At 44.7% G+C, this 25,414-nt stretch overlaps 1 protein-coding gene across 1 annotated transcript in view; it reads left to right on the top strand.

Moving 5' to 3' along the window:
• Nucleotides 1-22,195, top strand: part of LOC112214659 (fibroblast growth factor 14-like) — a 62,940-nt gene extending 40,745 nt beyond the window's left edge. The window contains exons 3-4 of the mRNA XM_042298270.1: nucleotides 20,215-20,413; nucleotides 20,585-22,195. Of these exons, the coding sequence (XP_042154204.1) occupies nucleotides 20,215-20,413; nucleotides 20,585-20,727 (342 nt within the window). The 3' untranslated portion in view covers nucleotides 20,728-22,195. The remainder of the gene's footprint in view (nucleotides 1-20,214; nucleotides 20,414-20,584) is intronic.
• Nucleotides 22,196-25,414: the final 3,219 nt, after the last annotated feature.

The raw sequence follows: 25,414 nt of genomic DNA on the forward strand, positions 1-25,414 counted from the left end.
GCCCGCAAGATAGGGATCACCTCCCTGTCACGTGACTCACACAACCACTGAAGGAGGGAGAGAATGAGTGGAGTAGGGGTGGAGAAGAAGGAGTGGAGGAGAGGGAACAAGGGAAGGAAGGAAGAAGGGAAGGAAACATAGGGACACAAGAGGCAGGAGGAGAGAGGAGGATTCCACATTCACCTAAATATATTGCAGCTATGGTTAACACAAGAAATTGCCTGCAATCTGATAGAGTTATGTGCCCAATGAGTGGGTGAAGCACTGAATGGGCCTTGTTCTGTAGTCTGATCACCACTAACAATCCATAAACACACACTACACAGAATAATGTACAGTAGCACACACACACAGAAATGTACATTGCACACACTCAAGTGTTTGTTTCCCCCCCCCCACACACACACACACTAATTTTCCAATATTTATTATCACAGACATGCTTTATGAACTACATCCTGTGTCATGTAATGGCTGTCATACAAAACACGCTAATTGAGAGAGATTATATTTCGGGGTTTCTCAGCTCCCAAATGTATACATTTTTAATAGTTAGATGTTCCCATCCCCTCCCTGTATTCATGGTGTGTGTGTGTGTGTGTGTGTACATGGTTTCTCTTAAACACAGTACAGTAGTGTGCCCATCTGTGCTTTGCTGCAATGCCATTGTGAACAGTAGAGGAGAACACAATGCCATTGTGAACAGTAGAGGAGAACACAATGCCATTGTGAACAGTAGAGGAGAACACAATGCCATTGTGAACAGTAGAGGAGAACACAATGCCATTGTTAACAGTAGACAACACAATGCCATTGTTAACAGTAGAGGAGAACACAATGCCATTGTGAACAGTAGAGGAGAACACAATGCCATTGTGAACAGTAGAGGAGAACACAATGCCATTGTTAACAGTAGACAACACAATGCCATTGTTAACAGTAGAGGAGAACACAATGCCATTGTGAACAGTAGAGGAGAACACAATGCCATTGTGAACAGTAGAGGAGAACACAATGCCATTGTTAACAGTAGACAACACAATGCCATTGTTAACAGTAGAGGAGAACACAATGCCATTGTTAACAGTAGAGGAGAACACAATGCCATTGTTAACAGTAGAGGAGAACACAATGCCATTGTTAACAGTAGAGGAGAACACAATGCCATTGTTAACAGTAGAGGAGAACACAATGCCATTGTTAACAGTAGAGGAGAACACAATGCCATTGTTAACAGTAGAGGAGAACACAATGCCATTGTTAACAGTAGAGGAGAACACAATGCCATTGTGAACAGTAGAGGAGAACACAATGCCATTGTTAACAGTAGAGGAGAACACAATGCCATTGTTAACAGTAGAGGAGAACACAATGCCATTGTTAACAGTAGAGGAGAACACAATGCCATTGTTAACAGTAGAGGAGAACACAATGCCATTGTTAACAGTAGAGGAGAACACAATGCCATTGTTAACAGTAGAGGAGAACACAATGCCATTGTTAACAGTAGAGGAGAACACAATGCCATTGTGAACAGTAGACAACACAATGCCATTGTTAACAGTAGAGGAGAACACAACGCCATTGTGAACAGTAGACAACACAATGCCATTGTTAACAGTAGAGGAGAACACAATGCCATTGTTAACAGTAGAGGAGAACACAATGCCATTGTGAACAGTAGAGGAGAACACAATGCCATTGTGAACAGTAGAGGAGAACACAATGCCATTGTGAACAGTAGAGGAGAACACAATGCCATTGTTAACAGTAGAGGAGAACACAATGCCATTGTGAACAGTAGACAACACAATGCCATTGTTAACAGTAGAGGAGAACACAATGCCATTGTGAACAGTAGAGGAGAACACAATGCCATTGTGAACAGTAGAGGAGAACACAATGCCATTGTTAACAGTAGACAACACAATGCCATTGTTAACAGTAGAGGAGAACACAATGCCATTGTTAACAGTAGAGGAGAACACAATGCCATTGTGAACAGTAGAGGAGAACACAATGCCATTGTTAACAGTAGAGGAGAACACAATGCCATTGTTAACAGTAGAGGAGAACACAATGCCATTGTGAACAGTAGAGGAGAACACAATGCCATTGTTAACAGTAGAGGAGAACACAATGCCATTGTGAACAGTAGAGGAGAACACAATGCCATTGTGAACAGTAGAGGAGAACACAATGCCATTGTTAACAGTAGAGGAGAACACAATGCCATTGTGAACAGTAGAGGAGAACACAATGCCATTGTTAACAGTAGAGGAGAACACAATGCCATTGTGAACAGTAGAGGAGAACACAATGCCATTGTTAACAGTAGAGGAGAACACAATGCCATTGTTAACAGTAGACAACACAATGTCATTGTTAACAGTAGAGGAGAACACAATGCCATTGTTAACAGTAGAGGAGAACACAATGCCATTGTGAACAGTAGAGGAGAACACAATGCCATTGTGAACAGTAGACAACACAATGCCATTGTTAACAGTAGACAACACAATGCCATTGTGAACAGTAGAGGAGAACACAATGCCATTGTGAACAGTAGAGGAGAACACAAGGAAGTCCAGCTACTGTTGAGTGACATTTATCCCTGTAACCAACCCAGTGGAGCGTGTGTGTGTGTGTGTGTGTGTGTGTGTGTTGTTGAAATGATGCCAAAGTGAGAGTGCTCTCATATATAGATATTTTATTAGGATGTTCTATTCATATGAATGGTCTGTTGTCGGGGGTGTGGACACAGTGACACACACAGTGTATACAGGACAGTATATAGGCCTATAGACAACCTGTTGTATGTGGACACACACATAGTATATATAAAGTACATTGTTGTGTGTGTTTGTCCACCTTCTCCAGGAGTCAGGGTGATTCTTCTTACTGGTCATGTCTGGTTTGGGAGGCGGTTGAAGGGGGTGAGTTGTAGGGGTCATATTCCTCTGGCCCCCCTCACACCTGACCCTCCTTGGCCCTCACCCCTGGCCCTCCTTGGCCCTCAGCCCCTGGCCCTGACGGATGAGCTAATTAGTCAATATCACTAGAACCTGCAAGGATCCACACTGACCTCAGAGGACCAATCTGCACTGTGCAACACACACGCGCGCCGGTTATGCACGCGCACACACACACACACACACACACACACACACACACACACACACACACACACACACACACACACACACACACACACACATCACTGATCACCCTCTCCATCCCTCTCTTCTGACCTTCCACACCTTTCATCGAATCAGAAAACGCTTGTCTTTTTTTTGATTGAGTCAGCACTCTCTCCTCTTACTCCCTCTCCCTCCGTCCCTTTAGTCAACCTCTTCTCAGTGTTTTTCTCATTCTGTTTATCCTCCCCTACTTCCCTCTTCTCCCCCTCCCTTCCCTGAAACTGACCAAGCAGTAAAGGTATGCAGACACACGTGGCCCTCAGATATGGGGGGAGGTAAAGAGGTAGGAGAGAGAGAGAGATGAGAAAGAAAGGGTGAGAGAGCAAGGGTTACAGAGTGAGAGAAAGAGAGCAAAGGAGCGAGCGAGAAAAAGAGAGGTAGAGAGAGAAAAATAATGAGGTAGAGAGAGAGCGAGAACGAGGGAAAGAGAGTGTGAGAGAGAGAACGAGAGAGTGTAGGTTAGTTCTAGTTTCCTCTGGAAAATCCCCAAACGCGGGGTCTGGCAGACAAGGTGAGATGCAGAGGACACCCCCTCCTCCTCCTCTCCAGCTGTTCTGAACATGGTGTGTGTGCGCCTGTGCAAGTGCGTGTGTTTCTGTATGTGTGTGTGTATGCATATGTTTGTTTGGCAGTGGGGTCAGTGACTGTGAAGGCTCCTGCAGCTCAGAGGTCCTGGTAATGATCCAAGGCGTCCATCTAGCTGCCAGTTTATTGGCTTAAGACCTCTCCATGCACCTGGTCTACGGTACTACTACTGTACTATAACCTCCACCTGTGTGTGCCTGTGTAAGACACCCTACTACAACCCTGCCATCACGACAGTTATGTCCTAATCTTCGTCCATTATAAAGACATGGACTGATGATTGATATGACTGATAAAGGACTGATGAAGGATGTTATGACTACTAGGATATCTTGTTATGACTTCTAGGATATCTTGTTATGACTTCTAGGATATCTTGTTATGACTTCTAGGATATCTTGTTATGACTACTAGGATATCTTGTTATGACTACTAGGATATCTTGTTATGACTTCTAGGATATCTTGTTCTGACTTCTAGGATATCTTGTTATGACTACTAGGATATCTTGTTATGACTACTAGGATATCTTGTTATGACTTCTAGGATATCTTGCTCTGACTTCTAGGATATCTTGTTATGACTTCTAGGATATCTTGTTATGACTACTAGGATATCTTGTTATGACTACTAGGATATCTTGTTATGACTACTAGGATATCTTGTTATGACTTCTAGGATATCTTGTTATGACTTCTAAGTTGTTTGATTTTTGCAGATCATGTTTGAGACTTTGACATTGCAACACACTCACGCACGCACATACACATACGCACACGCTTGCATGCACGCACGCACACACACACACACGTCCGGTCCTATCGACGGTGTGAAATACATTTGTCCCCTGGGAGACATTCGATAAGTGTCAGGATGGTTAAACACAGGCTTAACTTCTAGTTGGCCGATACGGAGCTTGTAATGTAAGTGCTCCTATCTTCTCCGTGCTTGGGTGTATGCATGCGTGGCGTGGCCAACCCAATGCCTATTGACTTTTCACATATGTCCAACATGAAATCAATTCTCCAGTTGACTGCAATGAGAGCTCATTGGTTAATGTCAACCCAGCAAGTACTGGCAAGGGAGAAGTGGGGAAAGGGGGAGTAGAGGAGGGGTGTTTCTGGTAGTGTATGGAAATCAACCTGCTTCCTCGGACCTGTGCATGTTCAGATTTTAGCAGTAGGATGTAAATTGGCTCCATCCCTTTAAGCGTACAATAGTATTTATATTGGCCTTATGAAGAAGAGTTCTAAAGTGCCACGGCATGATATCATATCGTTGCCATGACACCCTGGTTAAGGTGCTTTGGTAAACCTTTTCAACTCTGCTGTACCCCCCCCCCTCTCTCCCTATAGTGTTGTAGAATATTATGTAAGATGTGTTAAACTACCTACCACCTCTTCTACCACCTCTCTCCCACTCACTCTCTATCCCTCTTTTTCTCTCTCCTGCCTCTCTTCCCAATTTCCCTCTCTATCCATATCTTTCTACATCTCTCTCTCCCCATCACGCTCTCCCTATCTCTCAGAGTGAGAGTGAGTGATGAGTGAGGGGACTGGTCCATCTGTTACTAATGTCAGTGAGAATTGGATGGTTCACCTCCCTCCTTCCCTAACTCCATCCTTCTATCCTGCTGCCTGGTGAAGGAGAGGAAGGATCTTTCATGTCTGGCTGTCACAACAAGACTGGGCCCACAAGCAGACAAGAAGACACACACCAACAGTAGACCTGCCCTATCCCATCTGGACAAGAGGAATGCCTATGTACTGTAAGAATGCTATAGCTCAGCATTCAACACCATACTCCCATCCAAGCTCATCATTAAGCTTGAGGCCTTGGGTCTGAACCCTGCCCTGTGCAACTGGGTCCTGGACTTCCTGACGGGCCACCCCCAGGTGGTGAAGGTAGGAAACAACACCCCCGCTTCGCTGATCCTCAACTCTGGGGAGCCACAAGGGGACGTGCTCAGCCCCCTCCTGTACTCCCTGTTCACCCATGACTGTGTGGCCAAGCATGCCTCCAACTCAATCATCAAGTTGGCAGACGACACAACAGTAGTAGGCTTGATTACCAACAATGACGAGACAACCTACAAGGAGGAGGTGAGGGCTCTGGTAGTGTGGTGCCAGGAAAATAGCCTCTCACTCAACGTCAACAAAACAAAGGAGATGATTGTGGACTTCAGGAAACAGCATAGGGAGTACCCCCTCTAGCCACGGGACAAGGGGACTACAGTGGAGAAGGTGGAAAACTTCAAGTTCCTTGACATACACATCAATGACAAACTGAAATGGTCCACCCACACAGACAGTGTGGTGAAGAAGGCACAACAGCGCCTCTTCAACCTCAGGAGGCTAAATCATTTTGTATTGGCACCTAAAACCCTCACAAACCTTTACAGATGCACAATTGAGAGCAACCTGTCGGGATGTGTCACCGCTTGGTACGGCAAAGAACCACCCGCAACCGCATGGCTCTCCAGAGGGTGGTGCGGTCTGCCCAACACATCCCCGGGGGCAAACTACCTGTCCTCCAGGACACCTACAGCATCCGATGTCACAGGAATGCCAAGGACAACACTCAAGCCACTGCCTGTGTGTGTTAAGATGGAGCCGGAGGGGTGGATGAGATTTTATGGGCTCTTAACCAACCTTGCTATTTTGTTTGTTTTTGCACATTGTACATAATGTTGCTGCTACCGTCTCTTATGACCGAAAATAGCTTCTGGACATCAGAATAGCGATTACTCACCTTGAACTGGATAAAGATTTTTTCTTTAATGAGTCGGACGAGAGGGATTTACTCCAGACACCCGAACAGGCCCTCATCCCCCTCATTCGCTCGAGAAAGCGAAGGAGGTATCACGGAAGGAGATCGAGGTGCCTTGTGAGGATCCGGCGAAGAGTGGCTAATTTGACTAATCTACTATTGGCCAACGTACAATCGCTGGAAAATAAAGTGGACGAACTACAAGCACGTGTATTCTACCAACGGGACATTAAAAATTGTAATATCTTATGTTTCTCAGAGTCGTGGCTGAACGACGACATGAATAACATGCTACTGGCGGGTTATACACTGTATCGGCAGGATATAACAGCCACCTCTGGTAAGACAAGGTGGTGGTGGTCTATGTACATTTGTAAACAACAGCTGGTGCACGATATCTAAGGAAGTCTCAAGGTTTTGCTCGCCTGAGGTAGAGTATCTCATGATAAGCTGTAGACCACACTATCTACCGAGAGAGTTTTCATCTATATTCTTCGTAGCTGTATATTTTCCACCACAAACCGATGCTGGCACTAAGACCAGCTGTATACGGCCATAGGCAAACAGGAAAATGCTCATCCAGAGTAGGCACTCCTAGTCGCCGGGGACTTTAATGCAGGGTAACTTAAATCCATGTTACCTCCTTTCTACCAGCATGTTAAATGTGAAAACATAGGGGAAAAAAACTCTAGACCACCTTTACTCCACACACAGAGACATGTACAATGTTCTCCCTCGCCCTCCATTTGGCAAATCTAACCACAATTCTATCCTCCTGATCACTGCTTACAAGCAAAAAAATCAAGCAGGAAGAACCAGTGACTTGGTCAATAAAAAAGTGGTAAGATGAAGCAGATGATAAGCTACAGAACTGTTTTGCTAGCACAGACTGGAATATGTTCATGGATTCTTCCGATGGCATTGAGGAGTACACCACAGTCACTGGCTTCATCAATAAGTGCATTGATGACGTCGTCCCCACAGTGACTGTACGTACATACAACCAGAAGCCATGAATAACAGGCAACAGGCTACAGCCGTCTGTAGCCGTGAAGTGCTTTGAAAGGCTGGTCATGGCTCACATCAACACCATTATCCAGAAACCCTAGACCCACTCCAATTTGCATACCGCCCCAACAGATCCACAGATGATACAATCTCTATTGCACTCCAGACTGCACTTTCACACCTTGACAAAAGGAACACCTATGTTATAATGCTGTTCATTGACTACAGCTCAGCGTTCAACACCACAGTGCCCTCATCACTAAGCTAAGGACCTTGGGACTAAACACCTCCCTCTGCAACTGGATCCTGGACTTCCTGACGGGCCGCCCCCAGGTGGTAGGTAACAACACATCCGCCATGCTGATCCTCAACACGGGGGCCCCTCAGGGGAGCGTGCTCAGTCCCCTCCTGTGCTCCCTGTTCACTTATGACTGCATGGCCAGGTACAAATCCAACAGCATCATTAGGTTTGCCGATGACACAACAGTGGTAGGCCTGATCACCGACAATGACGAGACAGCCTATAGGGAGGAGGTCAGAGACCTGGCCGTGTGGTGCCATGACAACAACCTCTCCTTAAATGTGATCAAGACAAAGGAGATGATTGTGGACTACAGGAAAAGGAGAACCGAGCACGCCCCCATTCTTATTGACAGGGCTGTAGTGGAGCAGGTTGCTTCAAGTTCCTTGGTGTCCACATCACCATCAAACTAACATGGTCCAAGCACACCAAGACAGTCATGAAGAGGGCACGACAAAACCTATTCCCTCTCAGGAGACTGAAAAGATTTGACATGAGTCCTCAGATCCTCAAAAGGTTCTACAGCTGCACCATTGAGAGCATCCTGACTGGTTGCATCACTGCCTGGTACGGCAACTGCTCGGCCTCCGACTGCAAGGCACTACAGAGGGTAGTGCGTACGACCCAGTACATCACTGGTGCCAATCTCCCTGCCAACCAGGACCTCTATACCAGGCGGTGTCAGAGGAAGGCCCTAAAAATTGTCAGACTCCAGCCACCCTAGTCATAGACTGTTCTCTCTGCTACCTACATTTACATATTACCTCATTTACCTCGGCTAACTGGTGCCCCCGCACATTGACTCTGTACCTGTACCCCCTGTAATAGCCTTGCTATTGCTATTTTACTGTTGCTTTTTAATTAATTTGTTATTTTTATTTCTTTATTTTAGGCATTTTTATTAAAACTGCATTGTTGGTTAAGGGCTTGTAAGTAAGCATTTCACTGTACCTGTTGTACACCTGTTGTATTCGGTGCACGTGACAAATACAATATGAATTGATTTGATTCACCCCGTTATCATCCAGAAGGCGAGGTCAATACAGGTGCATCAAAGCTGGGACCGAGACTGAAAACATCTTCTATCTCAAGGCCATCAGACTGTTAAACAGCCATCACTAGCACACAGAGACTGCTGCCTTTATACATAGACTTACAAATCACTGGCCACTTTAATAAATGGAATACTAGTCACTTTAATAATGTTAACATGTCTTGCATTATTCATATGTACAGTGCCTTGCGAAAGTATTCGGCCCCCCTGAACTTTGCGACCTTTTGCCACATTTCAGGCTTCAAACATAAAGATATAAAACTGTTTTTTTTTGTGAGGAATCAACAACAAGTGGGACACAATCATGAAGTGGAACGACATTTATTGGATATTTCAAACTTTTTTAACAAATCAAAAACTGAAAAATTGGGCGTGCAAAATTATTCAGCCCCTTTACTTTCAGTGCAGCAAACTCTCTCCAGAAGTTCAGTGAGGATCTCTGAATGATCCAATGTTGACCTAAATGACTAATGATGATAAATACAATCCACCTGTGTGTAATCAAGTCTCCGTATAAATGCACCTGCACTGTGATAGTCTCAGAGGTCCGTTAAAAGCGCAGAGAGCATCATGAAGAACAAGGAACACACCAGGCAGGTCCGAGATACTGTTGTGAAGAAGTTTAAAGCCGGATTTGGATACAAAAAGATTTCCCAAGCTTTAAACATCCCAAGGAGCACTGTGCGAGCGATAATATTGAAATAGAAGGAGTATCAGACCACTGCAAATCTACCAAGACCTGGCCGTCCCTCTAAACTTTCAGCTCATACAAGGAGAAGACTGATCAGAGATGCAGCCAAGAGGCCCATGATCACTCTGGATGAACTGCAGAGATCTACAGCTGAGGTGGGAGACTCTGTCCATAGGACAACAATCAGTCGTATATTGCACAAATCTGGCCTTTATGGAAGAGTGGCAAGAAGAAAGCCATTTCTTGAAGATATCCATAAAAAGTGTCGTTTAAAGTTTGCCACAAGCCACCAGGGAGACACGCCAAACATGTGGAAGAAGGTGCTCTGGTCAGATGAAACCAAAATTGAACTTTTTGGCAACAATGCAAAACGTTATGTTTGGCGTAAAAGCAACACAGCGCATCACCCTGAACACACCATCCCCACTGTCAAACATGGTGGTGGCAGCATCATGGTTTGGGCCTGATTTTCTTCAGCAGGGACAGGGAAGATGGTTAAAATTGATGGGAAGATGGATGGAGCCAAATACAGGACCATTCTGGAAGAAAACCTGATGGAGTCTGCAAAAGACCTGAGACTGGGACGGAGATTTGTCTTCCAACAAGACAATGATCCAAAACATAAAGCAAAATCTACAATGGAATGGTTCAAAAATAAACATATCCAGGTGTTAGAATGGCCAAGTCAAAGTCCAGACCTGAATCCAATCGAGAATCTGTGGAAAGAACTGAAAACTGCTGTTCACAAATGCTCTCCATCCAACCTCACTGAGCTCGAGCTGTTTTGCAAGGAGGAATGGGGAAAAATTTCAGTCTCTCGATGTGCAAAACTGATAGAGACATACCCCAAGCGACTTACAGCTGTAATCGCAGCAAAAGGTGGCGCTACAAAGTATTAACTTAAGGGGGCTGAATAATTTTGCACGCCCAATTTTTCAGTTTTTGATTTGTTAAAAAAGTTTGAAATATCCAATAAATGTAATTCCACTTCATGATTGTGTCCCACTTGTTGTTGATTCTTCACAAAAAAATACAGTTTTATATCTTTATGTTTGAAGCCTGAAATGTGGCAAAAGATCGCAAAGTTCAAGGGGGCCGAATACTTTCGCAAGGCACTGTATATACTGTATTCTATACTATTCTACTGTATCTTAGTATATGCCGCACTGACATTGCTCGTCCATATATTTATATATTCTTACTTCCATTCTTTTACTTAGATTTGTGTGTATTGGGTATATGTCATGAAATTGTTAGATATTACTTATTAGATATCATTGCACTGCCAGAGCTAGAAACACCATCATTTTGCAACACCCGCAATAACATAAACACGTGTACGTGACCAATAAAAAATGTGATTTAATTTACCTCCGTCCCTCTGTCTGTCCCTCTGTCTGTCTCTGTGTCTATGCCCTGTCCATGAGTCTGTGTACATCTCCCTCTCCTCCTCTCTCTATGGCACCTTTCCATCTCACTCCTTCTTTCCCTTGGTTTCTTTCCCTCTTTCCCCCTATCCCTCTATTCCCCCCATCCCCAATCTCCTCTGTTCCTGATTAACTTATGTAATGTGGAGTGAGAGGATGTGCTAATAACAAATCTGCTTCAAATCCCCCAACATGCAACAGGAGAGACTGAGTCAGCTAAAAAACACACACATGGATTTGTAACGCGGGTCTGTAAATTAAATGGGCTTTAGCGTGTTTTAAGAGGGCCCAGGCGGTGGTAGGTCTGAGGTTTGGGTAAGTGGTAAGAGAGGAGAGGTCTTTATGTTAATATTGTGTGTGTTTGAGCAGCCCCTGCTGGAGAGAAGTGGATTTGCATTTAGTGCTTATAGTACAGTCGTGGCCAAAAGTTTTGAGAATGACACAAATATGAATTTTCACAAAGTCTGCTGCATCAGTTTGTATGATGGCAATTTGCATATACTCCAGAATGTTATGAAGAGTGATCAGATGAATTGCAATTAATTGCAAAGTCCCTATTTGCCATGCCAAAATGACATTTCCACTGCATTTCAGCCCTGCCACAAAAGGACCAGCTGACATCATGTCAGTGATTCTCTCGTTAACACAGGTGTGAGTGTTGACAAGGACAAGGTTGGAGATCACTCTGTCATGCTGATTGAGTTCGAATAACAGACTGGAAGCGTCATAAAGAGGGTGGTGCTTGGAATCATTGTTCTTCCTCTGTCAATCATGGTTACCTGCAAGGAAACATGTGCCGTCATCATTGCTTTGCACAAAAAGGGCTTCACAGGCAAGGATATTGCTGCCAGTAAGATTGCACCTAAATGAACCATTTATCAGATCATCAAGAACTTCAAGGAGAGCGGTTCAATTGTTGTGAAGAAGGCTTCAGGGCACCCAAGAAAGTCCAGCAAGTGCTAGGACCGTCTCCTAAAGTTGATTAAGCTGCGGGATCGGGGCACCACCAGTACAGAGCTTTCTTAGGAATGGCAGCAGGAAGGTGTGAGTGAATCTGCACGCACAGTGAGGCGAAGAGTTTTGGAGGATGGCCTGGTGTCAAGAAGGGCAGCAAAGAAGCCACTTCTCTCCAGGAAAAACATCAGAGACAGACTGATATTCTGCAAAAGGTACAGGGATTGGACTGCTGAGGACTGGGGTAAAGTCAATTTCTCTGATGAATCCCCTTTATGATTGTTTGGGGCATCCGGAAAAAAGCTTGTCCAGAAAAGACAAGGTGAGCGCTACCATCAGTCCTGTGTCATGCTAACAGTAAAGCATCCTGAGACCATTCATGTGTGGGGTTGCTTCTCAGCCAAGAGAGTGGGCTCACTCACAATTTTGCCTAAGAACACAGCCATGAATAAAGAATGGTACCAACACATCTTCTGAGAGCAACTTCTCCCAACCACCCAGGAACAGTTTGGTGACGAACGATGCCTTTTCCAGCATGATGGAGCACCTTGCCATACGGCGAAAGTGATAACTAAGTGGCTCGGGGAACAAAACATCAATAATTTGGGTCCATGTCCAGGAAACTCCCCAGACCTTAATCCCTTTGAGAACTTGTGATCAATTCTCAGGAGACAAACAAAAAACCTACAATTCTGACAAACTCCAAGCATTAATTATGCAAGAATGGGCTGCCATCAGTCAGGATGTGACCCAGAAGTTAATTGACAGCATGCCAGGGCGGATTGCAGAGGTCTTGAAAAAGAAGGGTCAACACTGCAAATATTGACTCTTTGCATCAATTTCATGTAATTGTCAATAAAAGCCTTTGACACTTATGAAATGCTTGTTATTATACTTCAGTATTCCATAGCAACATCTGACAAAAATATCTAAAGACACTGAGGCAGCAGACTCTTTGAAAATTAATAGTTGTGTCATTCTCAAAACTTTTGGCCAGGTACACATTCATACAAGGTCCATTGCTAACCAGCTCTCACAGTCTCACGTCAGCATCAAACGTAAAATTTCGAAGTCATTCCAAACGTCAAAGTGTTTGGTTACTTCTCTGTATCGTTTCAAAGTTAAGTTTAGCCATTAACTCTGAATGGTTAAGGTTAGGCATTAACTCCGAATGGTTAAGGTTATGCATTAACTCCAAATGGTTAAGGTTATGCATTAACTCCAAATGGTTAAGGTTAGGCATTAACTCCAAATGGTTAAGGTTAGGCATTAACTCCAAATGGTTAAGGTTAGGCATTAACTCCAAATGGTTAAGGTTAGGCATTAACTCCAAATGGTTAAGGTTAGGCATTAACTCCAAATGGTTAAGGTTAGGCATTAACTCCAAATGGTTAAGGTTAGGCATTAACTCCAAATGGTTAAGGTTAGGCATTAACTCCAAATGGTTAAGGTTAGGCATATTAACTCCAAATGGTTAAGGTTAGGCATTAACTCCAAATGGTTAAGGTTAGGCATTAACTCCAAATGGTTAAGGTTAGGCATTAACTCCAAATGGTTAAGGTTAGGCATTAACTCCGAATGGTTAAGGTTAGGCATTAACTCCAAATGGTTAAGGTTAGGCATTAACTCCGAATGGTTAAGGTTAGGCATTAACTCCAAATGGTTAAGGTTAGGCATTAACTCCGAATGGTTAAGGTAAGGGTTAAGGTTTTAAAACAAACATTCTAAAACAACTTTCTATCGCTGGATCCAAACATGCATCTTTTGGAACCAGAGGCAGATACAAGCAACCCACCATCCCCATCCACAAGACCCTTAACTTAGCCATTCCCTTGCTAAACCAAAGCTTACTTGAAGGTAACAGCGCTCACTGTTGCCCCTAGTGGCCGGTTTCCACATCATCTCCTGATGTCCTCAGACATGGATGGACCTTGAATACTGACTTGCATCACAGGTGACCTGACTGGTAATGCAGACTATTATTAATAAAAACATGTTTTTTAAATCTCAACATCAAATCATTTCTGGGTAACAATTAACCCCTTAGAGTTGATATCCACATCCGACATACATCAAATTTGTGTAATAAAAAAATCCCCATCAAAGTCTGTTTTAGCAAATTTGTTTGTATGGGCTGCGTCTCAGTCCATCTCTTCCACCAATGGCAGCCTACCGCATCTGTGGTGGAAGATGGATGAGCTACAGAGCTGTTTGTCAGACCACGAGAGAGCTCAAGAATCGGCCTTCTCACGAAAACGATCTGCCATCTTCTGTCTGTAGCGTCCGAACAGTTTGGCCTACACACTAATATGACCCGCTATGGAAAGGTGAGACTCTTTTGCTGTTTTGCTCTCGGATGGACAAAAATTCAAAATTGCTTCTTAGCAAAAAGCTATTTCTTAAGCAAGAATTTTTCTTGGACTATCTGGGAATGGTCTGAGTGAGGGGCCTAATTGGAGGACCTTAATGGGAGGGGGACATGTAATCTGAAACCTACTGTTATTGGCAGAGATGTGGGCAAACTCTGTTCGTTATTGGGCTATTAACTAATACTGCCTGGTGATGTCACCAAGTGATCTGAGATCAGTTTTGCCTTTTGCATCATAATGAATACGATTAAATGAACAGGGCCGCCTGATACTAGATCAGTCCTACTCGGAGAGGGTAAACTCTTCTCAGGTTATAGCATGTGTTTTCAACTCACTAGATTCATCATATTAATACAAGAAAGAATAACTACTAAACTAACATTCTGACCACTGTCATTATAAAAAGGAGTTCACTGGTTGGTTAGAGAGTGACTAACAACTGACGTTTTACTCGGGCCACCCCCTTCCAGCATCGGGGAACATCCCCCGCCTCCCCTGCATGCACGCACCCACCCACATCTATTTCTATGGGCACAAGCACTGTTCAAGACACAAACTGTTCACACCCCTCTTGTTGGTGGAGAGAATTTTGCAGGTTTAAAGCATATTTCCTGCAATTCTACACATTTTGTCATGGGGTGCAAAGAACATTTTGTAGTTTTAAAGCAACTTTTCTTGCAATTCTATACATTTTGCCATGTCTAATGTGTTTTTATGATATTTGAGTGATAAATAAACTCACATGGGCTAGTTGACCTGGATATAACCCGACAAGTTATAAATAGCTATCTAAGGTATGCAATGACTAACGCGACAAGAGGAACTGATGATGCACTACCCAACTTCGCACCTTCTGCATTCTACTATTACAACTTTCAAGAGAAAGTTTAAAGCCGGACTAAGCGCCCGCCCCCCCCCCCTGAGAAATCAATCTTAACCTGTAATAAACACCACAGCAACATGGATTATTATTTATTTTTTAAACAATAGAAACGGGGTAGACAGAGTGGAGGACCAAAACAAAGAGAAGGATTCGAGGGGGCTACCAATGAGAATAGCCTACAGCAGAGGAAAGAAAGAGAGGGATGAGAAGGATGTCTACGATAAATGGGTGTGCAGTTGTGTCCTGTGGTTGGTGTGTTGGGTGGCTCAGCCTCCTGTCCAAACGATCGTTCTGTTTAAATGGCTGTTATCCTATTAAGAAACACTGCTGATGTCCTGCAGAGTTGATATAATCAGTTCAGGGGGAGTCATTGTCTGTGTGTGTGTGTGTGTGTGTGTGTGTGTGTGTGTGTGTGTGTGTGTGTGTGTGTGTGTGTGTGTGTGTGCCTGTACACATGTAAGCTTGCCTGTCTGCGTGAGTGAGTGAATGTTTGTGTGTGTGTGTGTGCATATGTGCATCCATGCGTGCATGTGTGTGTAAGCATGCCTGCCTGTGTTAATATGTCTGTGTGTGATGGAGAGTTTGGGCCGGGCACGCGTCCTGATACAAGTCTCCTTCCCTCCTAGTCCTAGGCTAAGGGATGCAGCTTTGAGTTCATTCATTTCAACACAATCATTCCTTTTTGGAGTGAAGGGTACTTTTTTAGGGTACTTGTTCTTCATTTCCTTAATTTTAGGCCTTAGAGTACAGAAGGGTGCTACTTTCTAACATTCTCTGTTTAAGTCTTCCCCTCCCTCCATTAATTCATTCCCCAATGGCAGCTCAGAGCGCAGCGTGGTTATTATTGTCCCCCACAATTAAATCGGGGAGGGGACTGTGGATCTGTCTCCGGCTGTTAGTGCATACGTTAGCCACACACGATCTCAGACAGCACTGGCCCGATCTTCACGAAACTTGGTTGAATTATTTGTTTTGCTATAGAGATCCGGCATTTACAAAATTACACTCATTAGCCAGATAGTGGCGCTATAACAGGAGATTTGAAATGCAAACATTGAAAGGTCACGCCCCGCACCCAATTTGACCTAGTCAGGAAATTCGGTTCATAGGTCACTCTCCTCACAAGGAAAGAAATTGCCCTGGGTCTGCCATTATGGATTTCCCGCCATTTTGAAGTTTGTGAAAAACATGCTACTCTTCTGGCACCGAATGACCGATCTACACAAAACTTGATATGTGGCACCTATGGACAAAGGTCTCGCAACACAATAAACCTTTACATGGGCGTGGACCAATAAACATTCACATGGGCGTAGTCTGGTACATATATGCATATAAATCAGTCAAGGATATTCGTATTGTAAAAAAATTAAGTACACATGTTGCAAACACTGTCAAGACTCACCATATGTGAGAACATTCATATCGACCACACGGTGGTGCTATAACAGGCACATGTTTATATCTCTTGATCTGTTTGACTCAGAGTGATGCAATTTGTCACACATGCTCAGGGATATGAGTCTAATTGACCCACGCGATATCTGACATCACTGGCCCAATTTTGATGAAACTTGGGTGAATGATGCGTCTTGCCAAAGAGATCTGACATTTTCCAAATTACACTGATTGGCCCAAGGGGGCCTGATTGGCCCATCATTCGTGGGGGACAACATGTTTACTGTTGCCATGTTTATTGATGAACCTGGTGGGGAGAGGGACTGACTGGCTGTGTTTAGGCGCCCCAATGGACTCCTGCTTATTTAATGAGGTGGCATGGGCCCTGCCATGTCTGGAGCCCTCAGATGCGAGGAATCGAGGATGCGAGGTATCGAGGACAGATTAATTGAGAAAGAGCTGATGTGTGGCCCCTGGGAGGACCCAATCTTTGTCAGACAAAGGTGAGATGGAGACATTTGGTAAAATTCCTCGCATCCTCTCTCCTCGCCTCCGCCTCAACTGTATTGGAGGAGAGGGTCTAAGGTCCTTCCCTTCTGACCTTCTCCTCCAATGAGATTTGAGGAGGTGAGGAGCTAGGATGTGATGAATCAAGGAAAGGTGCCACTACATTGTGTAAAGAAGGATTTTTAAGCCTTGAGACAACTGACAAATGGATTGTGTATGTGTGCTATTCAGAGGGGGAATGGGCAAGACAAAATATTTAAGTGCCTTTGAACGGGGTAAGTGCCAGGCACACTGGTTTAAGTGTGTCAAGAACTGCAATGCTGCTTGGTTTTGCATGCTCAACAGTTTCCCGTGTGTATCAAGAATGGTCCACCACCCAGAGGACATCCAGCAATCTTGACACAACTGTGGGAAGCATTGGAGTCAACATGGGCCAGCATCCTTGTGGAACACTTTCGACACCTTGTAGAGTCCATGTCCCAACAAATACAAGCTGTTCTGAGAGGGTGCAACTCAATAGTAGGAAGGTATTCTGAGAGTGTCTGAGGACCTGGAAGGTATTTCTGAGAGTGTCTGAGGACCTGCTATTTAAGGGTACTGTCCCTCGTGGCTTCACATTGTTAGCTCAGGGAGATATATCTATGAAGGTTTGTGTGTAGGCAACTATGCATGCCGTATTAACTCGGTAACTCGGTATTAACTCCCTCAATAGATCCACCACATATAATTGTTTTTACCCCTTTTTCTCCCTAATTTCGTGGTATCCAATTGGTAGTTACAGTCTTGTCTCATTGCTGCAACTCCCGTATGGACTTGGGAGAGGCGAAGGTCGAGAGCCGTGCGTCCTCCGAAACACAACCCTGCAAGACACACTGCTTCTTGACACAGTGCCCACTTAACCCGGAAGCCGGCCGCACCAATGTGCCGGAGGAAACACCTGTACACCTGGCGACCGTGTCAGCACTGCGCCCGGCCCGCCACAGGAGTCCCTATTGCGCGATGGGACAAGGACATCGCTGCCGGCCAAACCCTCCACTAACCCGGACGACGCTGGGCCAATTGTGCGCCGCCCCATGGGTCTCCCGGTCGGGGCCAGCTGTGACGGAGCCTGGACTCGAACCAGGATCTCTAGTGGCACAGCAAGCACTGCGATGCAGTTCCTTAGACCACTGCGCCACTCGGGAGGCAATCCACCACGTTTTGAGGATGATATCATGGGCTGGATCTTATAGTGCAAACAATTTCATTAACTAATGATAGATAATACTATTAACAGTAAGTTAATGAGTGAATCAGTTAATTGGATGGGATTTATCATTTTAGGTCATTCAGAGTTTATGTGACTGTTTGTCATATCATTCTTCATACAGGGCGCCATTCCTTTGCTGGGAAATGTTTGGCAAAATTAGAGTACACCCACTTCTCCAGCAACTAAGAGAGAGAGAGCGAGAGAGCGAGCGAGAAGGGGGAGAAAGAGAGTGAGAAGGGGGAGAGAGAGAGGGAAGGGAGATATAAAGAGAGAGGGAGAAATGGAGAGAGAGGGAGAAAAGGGGGAAAGAGAGAGGGAAAAGGGGGAGACAGTGGGGGAGTGAGAGAGTGAAGATAATGAGGGAAAAAACTGAAAAAGAGGGAAGAAGTGGGAGGTAAAGAGCGGGAAAAGGATAAATAAAGAGAGGGATGAGAAAGAGAGGGAGAGTAAAGTCCTTATTCAGGGCATTTCTGTTCACCAGTCACATCAAGGCTCCAAATCAATCCTGCAAATTGGTTTGCTCCTCAACAAGGTTACCAAATGACGGTGGGATGGAGGAAGAGAGATAGATAGAGGAGAGAGACAGAGAGAAAGGAGAGAGAGAGAGCGAGAGACAGACAGACAGACAGACAGACAGACAGACAGACAGACAGACAGACAGACAGACAGACAGACAGACAGACAGACAGAGAGAGACAGAGAGAGACAGAGACAGAGAGAAAGAGAGAGAGAGAGAGCGCGAGACAGACAGACAGACAGACAGACAGACAGACAGACAGACAGACAGACAGACAGACAGACAGACAGACAGACAGACAGACAGAGACAGAGAGACAGAGAGAAAGGAGACCGAGAGACAGACAGACAGACAGACAGACAGACAGACAGACAGACAGACAGACAGACAGACAGACAGACAGACAGACAGACAGACAGACAGACAGAGACAGAGAGAGACAGAGAGAGACAGAGACAGAGAGAAAGGAGAGAGAGAGAGCGAGAGACAGACAGAGAGAGAGACAGAGAGAGACAGAGAGAGACAGAGAGAAAGGAGAGAGAGAGAGCGAGAGACAGACAGACAGAGAGAGAGGAGAGAGACAGAGATTGTGGTGGTGATATGGGTGACTATAGATGGGACAGTTTAACTGGGGAAGGAGTGAAGGACTTCTGTTGATTGCTGGTTGTTACTGGAAACAGAATGTCATCCGTATGTTAAAATTATTTTTACTTTCAATTTTTTCCTTGTGTGTGTGTTTGTTATGACACAAGAGAGAGAGAGAAGACAGATAGCCTCCGTGTGTGGGCGTGTGTGTGTGTGTGTGTGTGGTTATGTGTTCATTTTCCTCACAGCAGACACAGATGCTCTCCTAACCCTGTCACAATGAAATGTGGGCTCCATTTCCCGCCATTCCCCAGCTGAGCCTTTGGAATTGGAAAATAAATATATAAATAATGGAATGAATAAAAAATGGTCAGCACTTCCAATCTGTTATTCTTCTCCGCTGACCCGGAGTGTGTGTGTTTGTGTATATGTACACGCATTGATAAAAAGGTGCTATCTAGAACCCTTCTGAGTTCAATGCAGAACCCTTTACACAGAGGGTTCTACATGGAACCCAAAACAGCACTACCTGGAACCAAAAAGGATTCTCTCTAAAACCAAAAAGGGTTCTCCTATGGGGACAGCCAAAAAAACCTTTTGAGTTTTTTCTAAGAGTGTGTGTGTGTATATGTGTGTGTGTGTATGCATACATGCGCTTGTATTCACTATTTTGTTCACCTATGCTTTATCTGTGTGTGTCTGTCTTCTAATCCACAGGAACACTTCACCCCAGAGTGCAAGTTCAAAGAGAGTGTGTTTGAGAACTACTATGTGACATACTCGTCCATCCTGTACCGGCAGACCCAGTCGGGCAGGGCCTGGTACATCGGCATCAACCGGGACGGGCAGGTCATGAAGGGCAACAGGGTCAAGAAGACCAAGGGGGCCGCCCACTTCCTGCCCAAACTCATCGAAGGTGCAGTACAGTAGGAAGTTAATTATGGTCATTAGTTGGCTCTGTCATTTTGTCACGTTTGCTTTTCGTGATGCACTCTGGTCTCATTTTAAAAAAAAATAGTTTTGTTCTGTTCAATATTATTCTGTCTCCCTCTTTCCTTCTCTCACATCCCTTCCCTCCCCCCTACAGTGGCTATGTACAGGGAGCCGTCGCTACATGAAGTGGTGGTGGTCGCCGAGCTGAGTTCGCCCAGGAAAATGGCCAAGGCCTCCGATTCACCTGTGCTGCAGAACGGCAAAAAAGACCCGCCCTCAAAAACCAAAACCTCCTAGCGCACAGAGAACACAGGGGCGGTCACATGGTCACTGGGCACTGGCATGGGCACCTAAAGGAACTACAGGGATGATATATAGAAGCAATGGAGCTACTTGATGGTAGCATTAGAAGAACTCTATCTCCCATAATGCAATAGTGAAGGGTTGGGGAAATAAATGCCAATGGAACCCTTCTTTAAAGACATGGTGTCCCCCCCACCCACTGCAGCCCCCTCCCCTTCTCTTACCCAACACCGCCCCTGTATGAGTCTGAGATTTCAGAGCAATAAAACTTGAGGAATGAGGCTGGGTGCGTCGTAGCATGCACTGGTCACGTCACAACTATATACACATCCACTACGGGAAATTCCCAGAAAGAAGACCGACACCTGTCATCAGCATCGTCTGTTTTTAATCTACGTCACTTCACAATGAACAATGTCTTCCTGTTTTTATTACACAGGGTTGTCACGGTTAAATGTTTCCCCCCTGCCCCACTGAGCAGCAGGGGGGGTCCTATTGTTCTACATTCCCAAAGCTTCCATCCATACTAATGTAAGGTTGATCCAGGATGCGTCTGCACCCTATTTTCAATACAGTGCACTACTTTGTGTGGGTTGTGGTCAAAAGTCGTGCACTACAAAGGGAATAGGGTGCCATTTTGGATGCAAGCCCAAAACATCCTTTTGTTCTTAGTTATCGGTTAGCAGGTCTTCTCTGTCCGTCAGCACCTTTGTGACCATAGCTATGTATCTCCTCCATACTTTTTTCTTTTTTTTTTCTTTCCCTCATTAACCTCAGTTTTCCACTCGGCAGCACAAGAAAAAAACTCCTTGTTCCTCTCTAGGGCTGTTTAACAGCAGCTTCCACTGATCAAAATCTCCCCAACTCTTGAAAGAGAGAGAGAAACCTCCCTGCTGCACTGAACTACACACACACGATTGTGTTCACACACACACACACACACACACACACACACACACACCGGCTGGGCAGCAGAGGGAGAGGGTGATTGTGTGCGGGTCAGAGGTTGAAGAATGATGACGATATAATCAGTGAGATGGTGTAGATGTTCTGGGAGTCTGTTTGTCCATGTAGGTTATTATTAAACTGACTGCTTTACCCTCTCTGTGCCCAGCCATGCGTTACACCATCCTATAACCACACTAGGTCATTTCTCTAGCTCATGTCCCTAACATGCTGACCACACCGCCCACGTCGCGTGCGCAAGCATTGCAAAACAAATGTACACATACATGTTATTCAATCATTGCACCCACACTGCTAGCCAGGCGCTAGAATAGAACTTGGTTCTATTTGTGACGCTTGATGCGCTACAAGTCTCGCCTCTCCTATCTCCTATTGGTTTTTAGGAGCATATTCCCACGTGGGCGATTGAAAAATGAACTGAGAGCCACACTCCAGTCCTGTTGGACCCTGTGCATTTCAGGTAAAATAACAACCCAATGTTTATATCCCAGGACAAATTAACTAGCAACAGCAAGCTAGCTAGCTAAATTGCCATAAATGTTTAATGCTTTTCGACCTTTCCCCAAATTAATATAGTTGGTTCAGAGTTCGTTTTGATATTTTAACCTGGGTGTCCTGATCGCGTCTGGTGTTCGCGTCTGGTGTGGGTGGACAAGATCAACATGCGCGCGAACGGTCTGGTCAGCATGTAAGCCAGGGAGATACAGCACACATTCCCACTGTGGGGTTTATTTTCTGGTTGGGTATGTGATATTGCAGGACAGTTGTGGTTCTTTTCAGAGGGCTACAACCTCCTAGCCCAGGTGCCAGTCAGTTTCCACTGTCAAAATCCTTATGGGATTGTCATAGCAAACAGACTGGCACCCGGGTTAACGACCTCCTAATTCCACGTTGATTTCTTCTTGTTAATCTCTACTTTATATGTAATAAGCAACTAGTATGCACTGAACCTCTCCAACACTGGGTCAAGTGTGTTAGTTATTATGCAAAGGAAACAAGCCTTCTTTAAAAACGCGCATCTCGCCATCGTGTCTCATAGGGGGCGTCCAAAATGGCACCCTATCCCTATATAGTGCACCACTTTTGACCAGAGCCCTGGTCAAAGTAGCTCTCTACAGGGGAAAGGAACCATAGACTATTATCAACCTGTAACTTGTGCTGTCAATGTCACACCCCATGCTGCACAACAAGGATGTCGCTAATGGTAAAAACCAGATGCTAAAGGCACAGACATAATACAAAGAGGGCGATGGCTCAGTAATAAGGATGAGAACGCAAAGCTAGAAGAAGCTACATGTGCTTCCTCCTCCATTTAAAAAAAGAAGAAGATTAGCCATGAACAATCTTTCTGCCAGTCACTGACGTAAGTCTATAATTCTATGATGAGTGTTTTTTTGTTTGTTCATGTTGACGTGTTTACTGGAGGGATTTGAGCTCTGTATGCATCCCATCCCAAATGGCACCCTAGAGCCCTATGGGGACTGGTCAAAAGTAGTGCACTATGTAAGGAACAGGGTGCCATTTGGGAAGTATCCAGAGCTAGGGCAGAGTGGTAGATAGGGAGGTCCTTATTTTAGACTGAGCATGCTTGTTTGGTCGAGCAAAAGGAGAGAAAGGAAGTAACGAAGGTTCAGTCAGAGAGAATTATGGGAATTATGATGGCTTCTCCCGTGGCAGACCAGGTAATCCCAAATAAGGTGTTGACAACAGGCATCTCTCACACACACACACACACACACACACACACACACACACACACACACACACACACACACACACACACACAGCTGTGAAGATTTGTAAGCTGTATACACTGCAGTGTTGCAACCCTACTGGACCAATGTTGTACAGTCCACCTTCATAAGCAGCAGAAGATAGAGGCCTACAGGGTGTCTGTCTGTCTATGACTGTGGCTAAAACTTCCTTACCACCCCCCGGGTGCTGAGACACCAGGCTCACGTTAACACAGACACATACAAAACACACATTAACACGCCACGCCTGATCCACTGATTCCGCAAGCTAATTTCCAAGCACGTCCTTCTGAAGAAAGGTTTTGAAAACATGAGTCTATGGGAAGATTCCCAACTAAAGGGTGTGAGACTGTCAGGTGAGGGGGAGGAGGAGACAGGGGGAGGGAAAGGACAGGAGAGAAAAGGAGGAGATGGGGGTAGAGGGAAGGAGAGGGGGAGGGGATGAGGGAAGAGGTGAGCAGAGCAGCGAGAATAAGAGGATACATTAAGCGAGGGCTTCTACTGGTTTATCAAACCAGTCAATGTTGAATAAGGTCAGTGAATCCATAAATGGGATTTTGGGGAAATAGCTATGAATCCTGTGATTTTACTGTTTTCTTTAAGGGCTGGTAAGATCTGTCGCAACATATCGTTATTATTATTATTATAATACGCCTCTCCAATGTCTTTCCTTGGCATAATGTTTCCATGACAACTCTCCAAACGCACCTTGATAAGCGTTAGTTACTATTAGCTGTGAGATTAGAGTGTACTGTAAGTAAGTTAAGGGCTAACGCTGAGTAAGTTACCTGAGTAGCAGCAGATGACGTACGAAGACAACGCAGTCGTGATAGTACAACACTGATACCCACTAGTCCCTTGGCCATGCGATAGAGTACTGTCCTCTTCAGCTGGTTGAGATCACGCTACATTAGAGGTAATGACTGTGAGTGCGTTTGCGTGTGTGTATGTCATTGTTATTACACATCACATCTGATCGGGGTGTGTTCATAAGGGTATGTTTGTGTCACTGTAGGGATAGGTGCAACTTTACACCACATTCAATTTGTTCTAACATCTAAAAACGTTTTGTGTGTGTGTGTGTATATACACATGCATGTACAGTATATCTATGAATGCACAATGTGTGAGCACCTGTACATACGTGTACATAGCCACAGGGTGCTTTTATGCTAGCGTATGTAGGTAGGTTATGGAGTGTATGGTGGCAGTTTATAACATATCGATGCAGGGGTATAATGGATTGTGTATGGCTCTAATCTGACGTAGCTGACGAGTCAGATTCCTCCTGTTCTCGTGTTAATCTGACATCAAAACCAGCAGGGTAGACGCTTCCGTCTTAAAATGTACACACATGCCCACGCACACACGGAACAAAACAAATCAAGTCCGACTGTATTCAAAGTTGACTTATTTACATCTGCGTCTAAGTTGCAATAATGACGATGGGATAGCATCCAATAGCATATTGTAAATGGTACTGTACAGTAGAGGAGGATTATGTTGTTATTCAGATGGACTGCTGTTTTATATAGTCCCGTAGATGTTGGGTTTGCAGTGTTTGACCTTCTTTCATTAGATGCAGAGGGGAGACTATAAATATGTGTATAGAGTGGCAAGTGTGTGTGTGTGTGTGTGTGTGTGTGCGCGCGCGTGTGCGCGTTTGTGAGTTCATGGATATTCAACACTGTTAAAGTGTTGAATACATCGAAGAACAGACGCCCTCCTCATCATCTCTTCATATCCTACGTCTTCCTTCGGCCAATCAGATAACACCTCAAGTCATTCAGCTTGAATTACTGTGTCTAAAGACGGCCATTCATCTCGTTTTTTAATTGTTTAATTGTCCCATACACCCCCCTCCCCTTCGGAGGACAAAGTAACTTTGTTATAAATACATTTTTACATACATGTTTTTTTTTAGATATATATATTTTTTGACATATTCTAACATACACTGA

This window comes from Oncorhynchus tshawytscha, linkage group LG15, assembly GCF_018296145.1.
Source record: "Oncorhynchus tshawytscha isolate Ot180627B linkage group LG15, Otsh_v2.0, whole genome shotgun sequence".
Lineage (NCBI taxonomy): Eukaryota > Metazoa > Chordata > Actinopteri > Salmoniformes > Salmonidae > Oncorhynchus > Oncorhynchus tshawytscha.